The sequence below is a fragment of the Phodopus roborovskii genome, unplaced genomic scaffold (genome assembly GCF_943737965.1).
Source record: "Phodopus roborovskii unplaced genomic scaffold, PHOROB, whole genome shotgun sequence".
Lineage (NCBI taxonomy): Eukaryota > Metazoa > Chordata > Mammalia > Rodentia > Cricetidae > Phodopus > Phodopus roborovskii.
In genome coordinates, this window is record NW_026125909.1 from 84,888 (window position 1) to 98,559 (window position 13,672).

The window sequence follows — 13,672 nt, forward strand, 5'->3', positions numbered from 1 at the left end:
GTATGATAGCCTGTCCCTCTCATCTCTATGTGTAGAAAAATCTGTAGCTCTCTGTTGAGAATTGCAGACAAAATAAGAAACAAAGGAGGGGAGTCATATATTAGTATTCAAATATTTTAGGTATTGAGGCAATACAGCCTAAGGATGACAATTCAACATACATTCACCAGTCTTTGTAGCCAGAAGGGAGATACTTTATTTTAATTCAATTCCTCAAAGTACAAATAACTTTGCTTAAGTAAACTACAACTACAATAGGTAATTGTAGTACATTTTAAAAGCATCTCTGTGGATTTTGTTTGTTGCTTTGATAGTCTACAATACAAAGTTCATTTAAGACAAGATATTATAGAAATTCTAAAATGGAACATTTACTTGAAAAGTTAACTTCATATACATGAGTTTTCAATATTTCACCATGTTTTTTTTATTAGGTAGGATAAATGAAAATATAGATAAAAGCTAAATTACTATTCAAATAGTCTGTTTAAATTTATTGTTTTCAAAAGTGTAGTTTTGTAGTATGTATGTCCTTATCATTTACTACTGGTTGACATGATTAAGAAATTAAAAGAAAACCAGGTATTATAGGCAAAGTGAATTATAGAATTTACTGTGTATATTAAACATTTTGGTGTTTCCAAGTGTTACCACTGTGCTTCATACTCTACTCTCAACTATAATCTTCTTTAGAATTCTTCATATCAGTTTTTTAACTTAAGAGAAGATATTTATGAAGAACACATTAAATGTTTGAGGAAATAATTTTTGTACAAGTGAGGCCCTCACAGTCTGAAGATCAGGCAAAGTTTGTATCAATATGATATTCATTCTTACAGCCTATAGATTGTATATGCGACACTATGATATTTTACTGAAATTAATTGAACAACATAACACATCATAGATTAGAAAATCTATACACATATTTTGGCAGTCAATTAACTGAAAATATAACCTGTGAAATGTTTACATCAATAAATGATCTGTTTCACTGACACAGAAATCCCTTTCTTCTTGGCAAATGTGAGGTATTATTAGCTGGGTGAGCTATTGTTTGAAACCATACTTTATGCTTCAAAGCTTCTGTCAATTTTTATATTAAGTTATTCCCAACAGTAGAGTACCTTTAGTAGAAAATGTTTTTACTTCCTAGATACTTACATGAAAGTATTAATACATTCATCACCTTCAAATACTGTCCACTACCAAAATTTGTTAGGTATTGTAACATTTTATGGTAATGAGCCTAACCATGGCCTATTGGATTTCTCATTAAATTATAAACTGATTCAGCACATACACTCAACAGTAACATGTAATCCACATTTTAACTTTTTTCACCCTTATGAATGTTAATGATTCCCACTACATATGAGAATGACAAAACAGCATTTGAATTTTCTTATCAACTTCATAAAAGAAAATATTTCTTCATTCTTGAGATAATTCCGTTTCATTGCATTAGCTAACGAGAGTTTCAGTGTAGCTTCACAACTACAACACATGCCCCAGCTCTTCCAATGTTCACAGGGACTTCCTAAAACACAAGTAAGAAAAGAAACACTGTCTTTCGCATAACCGCAAAGGTTGGCCTTCAAAGAGTCTTTACTTATTTTAACATAACTTTCCCCTTGTCCTAAAATAAGAAAACTGTCGCTCAGATCATTGTAGTCTAGAATGCTAATAGATCTCGACTAGAAGGCAAGTAGTTTTGGGATAATTTTTTACATTTGATACAATTTTCTCAGTTGAAAAAGTACAGGTAATGATACTGCTATTCAAAAATTTTGTGAGGATTAAATAAAATAATGGAGCACAAGAATTTGGCATATATACTGTCATTCTCTGTTAGTATTCTTTTATGCTTTGAGTGAGCCACTGATAGAGCCTAGGCCAGAAACTAGGACTCGTGGGTACATGTCTACTAAGAAAAGATCTGATGTTTTTGTTTAGAGGAATATTGTGAAATTAATTCCAAATTTAAACTTTAAAAACTTTTCAAATTCTGAGATATACTAATTTGAAGATTTTACAATACCTCTTTCCATTCATCTTTCTGAGCATCATATGATTCAACAGTATTCAAGTAAGTATGACCATCATATCCACCAACCACATAGAGTTTGTCTCCAAGGGGGCACACAGCAACAGCATCTCGAGGAACACTCAAAGGTGCCACAGTTGACCATGAATCACTTTTTGGTTCATATCTTAAGAGATTTAGAAAGAAAATTGAGAGGCAAAATTCAGTAACGTTACAAAGAAAAAAATAGGCATTAATAAAATGTGCTAGTGTGTAAAAAACATAATTTGAAATATTGAAAAGCAATATAAACTGTAGGTTTCTAGACAAGACAGAAGAATTTTCATTAAAATACATGCTTGTCAAATAACTAATTGTAGCCACTAGAGGGCGAGCAAAGCATATGGAAAGAAGCACTTCCTTTGCCAGTACAGTGAATTTCTTTAATCCATACTCAGTTCATATGTTATATAAATTGGGTATTAAACACCTCCCATGGAAAAAAATTCACACAACTTTAAAGTGTATGCTAGAAATATATAACACTGAATCTAAAAGGTGTGAAAAGTTAAGGAAATTCCTAAGTATATATGAAATGTTCTCTAATACTGACCTATTTGCAGAAGCACATTGAAAGTATTTTTTCATATATCATCTTTTACTAACTATGTTATGATTACATCCTTTAATCTTAAAGCATTTCAGTAGATAGAGAGAATAACTCATTTTAACTTGTATCTGAATTTGATATAAATTCAATATTTTAATACGATCAGAAAACTGAATTATCAAGACAACCTCTATGTATCTTTTATATTATTGAGTACCATTACTGTGTCACCTTAAACTGTTATGGCATTTTGAGACCTAGAACAAGAAAATCTACAGTTGATTCTCCATGTGCTGTATTTACTGAGCAATATTGTAAATGAGGCTCTAGTGAGTTACATTAAAATACTTACTTGTACAACGGGTGAGTGAGAACTCATAAAAGGGTTTCCTTATACTTACATAAAATTTCAAGTCCTTCATAATTAAATCTCAGAGTATTAATATTTTCAGGTTATTGTTCAATTCAAAAATGTTGAAACACTATGGTTTTGTTTTATTTCTTCATCACTGGCAATCTTGAGACTTGAATCTAAATTCTTTGTTTTATAAATCTAAGTTATTAATATGGTTGACCAGAGTGCTGACTCTAGCACTTAGCTATATTGCGAGCCCAGGAAATACTGAATTTCAGGAAGAAAATAAAATAATTAATATTTTATAACTTGTAAAAACATAGAGTAGTAGTTATCAAGCAACACACTGACCAGCCATCATCTTCAATTTAAAATAGGACCAATTATATCCCTGCTTTTAAATCTCTTCAGTTTATATAGACATATTCTTTAAATATATATTAATTAAAATAGAAATTTCTAATGATATTGAAATCAAGAGAGGGCTCATTGCATACATAAAAGAATAATTGAAAGTAATTTCTTTGACTTCTTGAACTGCAATTTTGTAATTAACATTATAGAAAAATAAATACTGTTTGGAAAGTATCTAATTAAAATATTTCTGTTTGAAAGACTGGTTAATAGAATTCCAGGATAATTGGCAAGTGAAGTATTTTTTCAAGAAATAATGTCAGAAAAAAAATAATGCATTTTTTTCTGCTGTGATGATTAGTTTTTGTCAATTTGACACAAACTGGAATCACTGGAAAAGTGGGGTATCCAATTAAGGAATCATCTCCATCAGATTGGCCTGAAGCAATCTTCTTGACTAATGACTAATGTGGGGGATTGCACTAAAATGTTGTCAGCGCCATTCCAGGACAGATGCTCCTAGGCTGTATGAAAATACAAGCTTGGTAAGCTATGGGGAACAAGCTAGTGAGTAGTAATCATCCATAGTCTCTGCTTCAATTCTGTCTCCACGTTCTTGCTCTAAAACTCAACGTGGCTTCCTCCATGGTGGATTATAATCTATAAACTAAAATAAGACCCTTCCTCTAGTAAGTGTGGACTGGTCATCAGAGAATCAAACCAGCAAACTAGAAAACCTTCTTTTTCTTCAGTGCATTTTTTTTTCAGTTTTCTCCTAATGTTTTATTTATTTATTTGTTTGTTTGTTTGTTTTTCTTGTTTTACATGTCAATCTCAGTTCTCTCTCCCTCCTCCCATCCCTCCCATGCCCCCTGACTACTTGCCATTCTATCACCCCTCACCACTCCACAGGGAGGGTGATGCCTTCCAGGAGAGATCATCAAAATCTGTCAAGTCCTTTGGAGTAGGGTCTAGGTCCTCCCTCCTGTCTCTAGGCTAAGGGAATATCCCTCCATTGGGATTGTGCTCCCAAAGTTTTGTGTGTGTGTGTGTGTGTGTGTGTGTGTGTGTGTGTGTGTGTGTGTGTGTGAACAAGGAAATTACTAACAGGAATTCATGTCTACAAAGTACAAATTCTACATATTCCATGAATTTCTTTAAGGCATATTCCCTATATCTTGTGTGTCTTCTGAAATCAAACTGAAAATATGTGACTTGCACAAAAAGAGGAACACAGTATGTACTCACTCATATATGGATTTTAGACCTATATCAAAGGATCACCAGCCTATAATTCACACCACCAGAGGAACTAGGATACAAGGTGTATTCTAAGAGATTCATATAAAGTCCCTTACAGAACTGGGAAGGGACAAGTCCCCCAGAGCTCAGGGGAAGTGGGGGGGGGCAGCGAATGGAGAGAGGAGTAGGAGAAAACAAGGGGGAGGAAAGGAAAACATGTGCGACCAGGAAGATTGAGCCTGGTTAGGAATAGAAGACAGGAAAGAGAGAGAGAGAGACAGAGACAGAGAGAGAACATAAAAGAGGGAGCCAATATTGGTTTGAAGATAAAATTGAACACAATGAAAGGTCTAGAGAACTACAAGACTGCTCCCAACTAACAATTTGAGCTTCCATGGAAAGGCTATCCTAAATGCTCTTCCCGGAGAATGAGATCAGCAACTAACTTATCTATGGAGCCCTCAACTAATGCCTGTTGGAAACAGGATCAAACAACCATACATAAACACTGAGTCGATCTAGAACCCAGATGCAGATGGAGAGGACAAGACCAGGAGGCAGAAACACATAAAGACTGCTTACCTTAACAAGGAGGAGCTAAAAGCCACTAGACCAATAGCTGGGAAGCCAGCATGGGACTGACTGAGGCACCCCTGAATATGGCTCTCAGCCAGAAGGACTGAGCAGTCTAAGGGACCTCAGGCAGTGGAGCCAGGATGTATCCCTGGTGCACAAAAGGACTTTGCAAACACGTCCCCCATGGAGGATGGAGGCCTTAATCTAGAGACAGGAGAGAAGCCCTAGTCCCTACTTCACAGGACCTGTCAGATCTACATGACCCCAATTGGATGGCATTCCCCTACATATGGAATTGGGGTGGGGAGATGGGAGGGGAGGGTGGTTAGAGTGCATGTGAGAGGGCAGAGAGGGTAAAAGGGAGGGAAGGAGGGATGGAGGGAGAGGGAACTGGGATCGACATGTAAAATAATAAATTAAATTAAAAAAAAATATGCTTTGACTCCAAAATTTAAGTTCAAGGACAAGTTACTGAGGAAAAGGATTTCTATTTTTGTTTCCACAGAAAATGAAAAGATGTGGATTCCTTCCAGACTAATGTGGTTTGATCAAGCCAGACTGCCTGAAACAGAGTACCAGGTGATCCTACATTCAAAACAGCTGGACAAAGCATTATTACAGACTACAGCCATGATTTCTGAATCTTCTTCGAATCCCCCATGACAGCGCCCCTTACCAGCAGGAAGTAGTTTGGAAAGAACAATGCCCAAATTCGCAAATATTGTCTATAAATGTTTGTTTTCATTTAAATGGACTTTGTTATATAAAATAAATTTTAAAAAATTAAAAAAATATAAAATATGTGACTTGTGATAAATTAACACTATATTAATTATTTTTGTGCCTGTATATGCTGTCTGCTTTGGAAGAGAATACAGACAAATTTCTGATTTAAGTTACACATATACTATTTGTCTGAGTCAATGTTTTTCATTCAAATAACTTATAATATGGAATATTATTTTAAGATGTGTTCATTTGTTTACGTTATTAAATATTTGTTTAACGATGCAAAAATAGTTTCCATTCTTTTTGTTGCATTTCTTCAACTCTAAAGCTGTGTTACTCTACTTGTCTAAAACATCTCATTGTTCTACTAGAGAGCTGAATGACCAATAGCTGGGCAGGTGAAAGGATAGGCAGGACTGAGAGGCAGAGAGAATAAATGGGAGGTAGATGATAGAAGAAGAGTAAGAAAATTAAAAGGAGAGAATTAGACTCAGGCTAACCATCCAGCAAGCCATGCAATAAAAAGGAAAGAAGGACAAAGAATGATAAAAGGTAAACACCCAGAGGTAAACCATTTAGTTAAATGGGCAATGGGATAATTTAAGAAAAGCTGGCTAGAAATAAGCCAAGCTAAGGGCAGCCATTCACAAGTAAGAAAAATCACAGTGTACTTATTTGGGAGCTGAGTGACAGGTCCCCAAAGATTGAGTGGTAATTATCAAACAGACACATTGTGGCCTACCAACTTGGGGCCCAAATTTCCATATAGGGCCTGGAAAAGGTTTGAAAAAGCTTAAAAAATAAAACCTAAAACAAGCAAAAACTGACATGGTTCTTTAATAGCATCTGCCTTGTAGCAAGTCCTGGAGCAGCCAGTATGTTAAGTTTAAAAACAAAGGGCTAAGTTTAAAAAAAAAAAATGCATCCTAGAGCTCTGGGAAATTGAATGCAGTTCCTGATCAAACACACCTTAAAGCTTGTGGCTTTAAGCTTGGCTCTCACAAACCAACCTAGTGGGGCAGAGACAAAGACCAAAGCCACAGCAGAGGTCCTAGCTGTGTCTCTTAGCCATTTAAAGGTTCATGCAGTCAAAAAAGACTAAAAGATACAAAGTACAAGAAGTCCAGATGGAAATATCTCTAAAGAGGTTACAGGGTATTTAACTATGTACATAGGCTTAAGAAAACAGAAAGTAAACAGTTATTAAAATAGTTTTAGAATAATAAAAAAGTTTTTAAAGCCAGAATTTAAACAATATTTTAAAAAAGAATAAGCAATGTTGAGATAGGAAATAAACCAGCAATCTCCAGCAATCTGGATCCTGTATGTTACTGTATTGATCTTGATTTTTTTTTTTTTTTTTTTTTTTTTTTAGCAAATGACAGCTGCTGACAGACATGGGATTGTGAACTATATTATGGCTTTATTAACATTACAAAGAAGTGAAAATGCATTGCTTTGGAGAAAGGGTTTTGCTTTTATTTCCATGGGTAATGAGAGGCTGTGAATACCTTCCAGGTTAATATAGATCAGTTTTGATTGGGGAAGAATGCCTCAATAGTGACAGGTGATGTATATCAACAAAAGTTACCGCTGGCATTCCCAGGACTTGGCAATTATCTTAATTTTCTCAGGGATCTCTAAAGATGCCTTTACCCATATTCAAAAGGAAACAGTCTGATGAACATAATGCTCACAATCCCAAGAGATGGAATAGGTTGTTGTTGGTTATTTGGTAGATTATAGATGTTTGTTATCATTTAAGGAAATATAGGAATAAAGGATAAAAATACAATTATTAATCTCAGATATTTTTGCATTGGCATGGATTTTAGCATATTGATATAAATTTAGTTATTTTTGTTATACTGTATATGTTATTTTCTACAATTGGTTTATACTGCTTGTTTAAGAATGCAACGTATATTTAAGTGAGGCTAGTAGTTAACTTATAACAATCAAACTTTTATTAGGTATGTTTTCAAGGTCAAACAGGTATATTTTAAACTTTGAAAGTACTTCAAAAACCTACAGAATATGGCGTATAAGATGGTTAATAACCTAAGGTTTTTCATGACAATGAAAAGTATCTGTTCCTGCCAGGACCAATTTACTTTATAAAAGGATGACCGACATTGCAGAAAGTCCATAAAGGGTTTGCTTTCAATGTGTCAAGGATAGCACATAGGAAAAAGACTGTTGAAGTTTGCCAAGACAAGATAAGACAGTCCTTTGAGATTCCTACTTCATGTAAGTGTCAGCCAGGTGTTTTGCAGGACATAGAGGAAAGCAACTGACATATTTGCCCATACAAGGGAGGACGACAGCCCTTCAAAATTCCTGTTTCACTGAAAAGTCTGCCAGATATTCTAGACCTTTAGGCTGAAGATGGCCCCAACTTTGCAGAGGAATGTTCAGTAACTTTTGAGGGAAACAGATGTCTCTGTTGTTAGGTAATATTTCATTCTTCTTGGGTCTTTGATAGAGTTATAGTTCCTTATATATAATAGAAAGTAAATTATGTATAGAATTTTGGAATCACTAAGATAAGATAATCAATGGAGTATTGTCTCTGAATTTACTAAATACAAATGGACTAAATTTTGAATATAATTTTTATTTGATAACAGTTTTGTTGCATATAGTTTCACTATGTTGAGGTTAAAACCTTTCATTGTTATTTAAACAAAAAGGGGAAATATTATGAAATATTATTTAAAATGTGTTACATTCATTTATGCTGTGGAATATTTGTTTAGTGATGCAAAAATGTGTTGCATTTATTTATGTTGCATTTGTTAAACTCTGTAAAGCTGTGTTATTTTGCCTGTCTAGAACTCCTGATTATTTTACAAAAGAGTTCAGTGTCCAATAGCAAGGCAGGAGATGGACAGGTGGGACTGCCAGACAGAGAGAATAAATAAGAGAAGGGAGAGAAGGCTGAGAAAAGGAGAAGAAGATATCAGAGTCCAGCCACCAGCCACGCAGCTAGTCACAAAGTAAGAAGGAAAGAAAGATATATAGAACAAAGAAAGGTAAAAAGGCCATCAGCAATACGAATTTAAAGTGACACAGGACACTTTAAGTTAGAAAAGTAGTCGAGAAATAAGCCAAGCTACTGCTGGGGATTCATAAGTAAGAATATATTTCCCTATATATTTGGGAGCTGGGTGGCAGGCCCCAAAAGAACAAAGAGTAAAAACAACCATCTACCAACTTAGCTATGAATGGAGAAAAACTTATTGCAGTAAGTAAGGTCATTGTTCAGAAAGCTAAATTACATTTAATTTGAAATTCTGCCTTTATTTTTAGCAGTAGTTTTCTGATTATCATTTTGACAACTAAGTTGAGTTCAGAAACAGTAAACTTAATTTGATTTAAATCTCATGAGTTGATTGATACCTTTTCATAAATTGTCCTTACTCTTTCTTCTCCTTTGTGTCACTAGTTTATAATGTTATATAGTACATTTTAAGGGCTTTTTACAGAATACTTTTTGTTTAAGCATAGAAACTATCTACTTAAAATATATAATCTGTAACATATCAGATTACATTCTAGTAGTTTTAAATAAGCACGTGGGTAAAAACTTACCTTTCTACACAGTCAGAAAGCCTGGAGCAATGGTTAGGAGCAGGGGCATCATGTCCCCCTACAACATACAAGTATCCATTGTGTGTTGCAACACCTACACCACCACGTCTTTTGGACATAGGAGCACAGAGACTCCACTTGTTAGTGTGCGGGTCAAAGTACTCCATTGACTTGAGGCAGGAACTTCCATCACGCCCACCAATTGCATAGAGCCTAGAAAAATATAGACACACATAGACACACCCACACCCCCCCACACGCACATATTCACACAAAAATAATTTACAGCAATGAGAATGAAGGTATTTATATAGTCTCACACTTCATAATTTATGTTCATATCCATCACTATTTGCAACAGAAAGGATGCTTTGTGAATGGGTATTTATCTGCGACACTTGGCAAAGCCTAGTCTCTGTCAAACATCCCTCTTGTATTTTTTGTCAAAATAAACTTATCCTCACACTAAAACGTCTAGAAAACAATTATATTCAGAAAGCCAGAAGATATCAAGAGGTTTTGTGTTTGTACATGGTCCCAACAGGCAGTTTCAAATAAGTTGCACTGCTTCACTTCATACTTTCTGTTATGTAGGAATTGTTAAGTATGAAATATTTTTCCTGAAAGATATTTATATAAACCAACTAAAGAAATAGAATAGAATTAAGATGGTGGATTTTCCATAGGAAGAAAATTTAGCTATTAATCTTGCCTTGGGGACTTATAAATGTCAATCATTTTAATATATAATGCTTTAATTTATTTTTACTGTAATAATAAAGATGATAAACAATTATTACACCATATGCTTGTAGGTTCCTTTCACACTGAATTTAAAAGAACAGACACTCAGTAAAAAAAATGAAATAAATTCAACCTGATGATTTGAGTTTGTTATGATATACAGAAGGGATTATAGAACTCAATCGCTCGATATCATCAGGGTAGATCAGACAGTTTAGGATTATGTAAAATCCCAAAATATCATGAATAAGTACCTCCTTTTTGCTTTGCTTATTTTCTATTTCTTTTTGTGTTGAGTTCTAAAATATACCTATGCTGATTTTTTTACTGAGATTATTCTTATGTTCAGGTTGTTTTATGCATAGTAGTATACAATCTCAGATGTTCTTGAGATTCCTGTCATGTAAGATATCCTATATGCTACATTGAGTGCTTCCATGTCTTTGAAAACAAGCATATAAGTAGCATTATGCAGGTTATATTTAGTAATATACATGTACATATATGTATACATTACACTAACATACATATTAATGTAAAAATAATTAATGAAAAATAGATCATAAATCTGAATGAAATTAAATGAATATGAAACATTTTGGTGGGGGAAGAGAGGGAAGGGTGAAATGATGTAATTAAAATATCAAAAATATAAGAAAAAATAAAAATAAGAAAACCATTGTGTGGTAATAATTCATTGCTTGGATGTATCTCCTTAGAGGTTATTAGTTTGTTTTCATGGTATCAGGAAAAAGTAAGTCTTCAGCAAGGGCAAAATCAGATGGAATTGATTACTAAAAACTGTAAACACTCAGAGGACAGATTGCTGAACAAAAACTTAACTTATTCATAAACATAGGTAGATAAATTATTTTATAAATTTAAAGTAAATAGCAATGAAAAATGTTCCATTTATGTAGGGTAAATTGGAAATTATTATCTACAACAGTGTTCCTCAAATTCAGGTGTATTCAATTTTCCTAAAGATTTCATTAAAATACAGATTCTGACCCTTTTGAGATAAGGCTAAGATGCAAAATTTGTCAAAAAAAAAGTGCTCGTATTTCTAATTCCTGGATGAACTTTTTAAAAGAGAAAGTGAATAAAATGCTTAATGAAGCATTTATTGTAGACAACTATTTTCCATCTTAACGAATGAAAGTTCCTACAAAATGACATTTATAATTGTTAATAAGGATGTTCTGATAATGTAGAATGTTTATTGATTATCATAACAAAATAACTCTGTATTACATGATCTGGTAGCAAAGACCTTGTCTATTTAAGCTTACTTGTTATTTAATGCAACAACTCCAACTGTGCTTCTAGGCGTTGACATGCTGGCCACATAATTCCATTGACGTCCATCAGGATCCCATCTTTCTACTGTATTTAGATAACTCCATCCATCATGACCTCCAACAGCATACATTGGTCCTTCAAGTGTGGCTACACCTAAAGGATATGAGGGGTCACCTATATATGCCTCATGCAATATATATATTTTCACTATCTAAATAACAAGCTGCTTAAAACAAACTTTGTATTTTGATCTTAAATAGTTTTATGCCCATGTGAATAATTAATTGATTTTTACATGAGGCTAAATATGGTCTTATTATCATAGAAACACTTCTGCTGATAAATATATACCACAAGAAGCTATCATTCTTATATAACAAAAAATCAACAGATGTAGCCCTGTGTAATACTAGGAAGCAATCAAAATGGAAACTAACATTTTTTCTGGCATAATTTCAGCATTTTTTAAAATGCAAACACATGCAAGATAAACTACTACTTTTAGGCTTAATGTGGAATGTTGCAGGTTTTTTGTTTTTCTTAATTCCTATTAGAATTATTTGATACCTTGAGATAATTCACTAGCTTTTCATTTTTGGTGTTTAGCTGAATGATTTTTTTTTTAAAAAAATTATGAATGATCCCACTCTGCCCCTCAGGACTCTTAGAATTGTCCTCTTTTTTTCATGTAGCATCTTAGTCTAACTTTCATTGTGTTTTGTACATCCACCTCACATGAGATTACTAACATCTTTTAGTCAGTATATATTTAAAAGTTTGCTTTTCTTTATCTGTAGAACATGCCCATGCATAAGAATTACATTGATATAACATTGTATATGATTTAGCAGAAACAGCTTATCAAAATGAATGGTGAGAAAATTCTAGTTCTCGAAATGGCATATGAAAGCCTATTGTGTTAATTAGAAAAATGACTCAGTGGTAAAAGGTGCACACTGATCTTGTCAAGTACTGGATGAGTTCAGTTCGGCACTCATGTCTTGTAGCTCACTACTGCTTGTAACTCCACCTCCAAGAGATATGATACCTTCTTCTGATCTCCAAGGCAACATTTTCATATTCATAAACCCAGACATAGACACATTTGCTTATATATAATTTAAAAATGAACTTAAACATGAGTATTTTGTAAGGAAAACTGAGTCTAATGCTCTATATTTCAAATACCATAACTTTAAAGCACATGGAACATAGTATAAAGAAAACAATGTACCTTGACAAATATTCAGGAGGATTAAAGTTCCCCAATATTCTATACAACCTTACTCATTCTTAACGTTAGAATATTTTGCTTTAATTATACTTTAGATATCTGAAAAAAGGGCTAAAATAAATATATTTATCCTGGACCTGTATCCAAAAAATCTTATAGTAAATGCAAATATGCTTGTTGTGTCAGTGACATAATGTTCTAACTAGTACTTATAAAAATTTATCATTGTCAAAATTCCTCACTCTTTGCTGAGCTGAGAGAAAGTGGTCTGCTGCTTTTTATGTTCTCTGTAAAATATCCATTCTGAAAATCATTATATTTTATATAATGGAATTCTTTCAAAAGTTGGGAGAAGGAACATAGAATTAAATGTAACATTGTGTTACCATTGCAGATTTCCATGGGCTGTTCAAGTTTGCTTAACATTCCCAGAACCTTTAAGCCACTGTAACTCTTGGAATAACCCCTCATAAAATGCTGTTAGATCTAATATGAAAATTATTGTTGTAAATTTTTGAGAAATTACATAGCATTAAATATCTTACCAAGCCCATGCCTATGTGTTGACATAGGAGGCATCACAATCCAGGTTTTGGTAACAGGATTAAAACATTCTACAGTATTCAAAGTTTTTAAGCCATCTCTTCCTCCCACAACATAAAGTTTATTATCAACAACTGCAACTCCAAACTGAAGTCTGCGACCACTCATTGTGCCGATATGGATCCAACTGTTGGTTCTGAGGTCATATTTCTCAATTGTAGTAGTACCTGTTAAATATGTAATTAGCAATGATAAAATCATGTTAAAATTTTAAGTTGGATTATTTCACATTGTGTTTGAATTTGCAGCATAGCACCAAGAAAGAGAGCTCAAACTAAAATAAATAGCTCAGGTTGCAATACT

At 33.6% G+C, this 13,672-nt stretch overlaps 1 protein-coding gene across 2 annotated transcripts in view; it reads right to left on the reverse strand.

Annotated features, from left to right (window-relative positions):
- Window positions 1-275: 275 nt before the first annotated feature.
- The window catches only part of Klhl4 (kelch like family member 4), a 67,012-nt gene continuing 53,615 nt past the window's right edge, over window positions 276-13,672 (reverse strand). For both annotated transcript variants that reach the window (XM_051178963.1, XM_051178962.1), the window contains exons 7-11: window positions 13,312-13,536; window positions 11,523-11,685; window positions 9,487-9,699; window positions 2,042-2,213; window positions 276-1,540 (exon numbers count right to left, since the gene is read on the reverse strand). In XM_051178963.1, coding sequence (XP_051034920.1) covers window positions 1,481-1,540; window positions 2,042-2,213; window positions 9,487-9,699; window positions 11,523-11,685; window positions 13,312-13,536 — 833 coding nt within the window. In that variant the 3' untranslated portion in view covers window positions 276-1,480. The remainder of the gene's footprint in view (window positions 1,541-2,041; window positions 2,214-9,486; window positions 9,700-11,522; window positions 11,686-13,311; window positions 13,537-13,672) is intronic.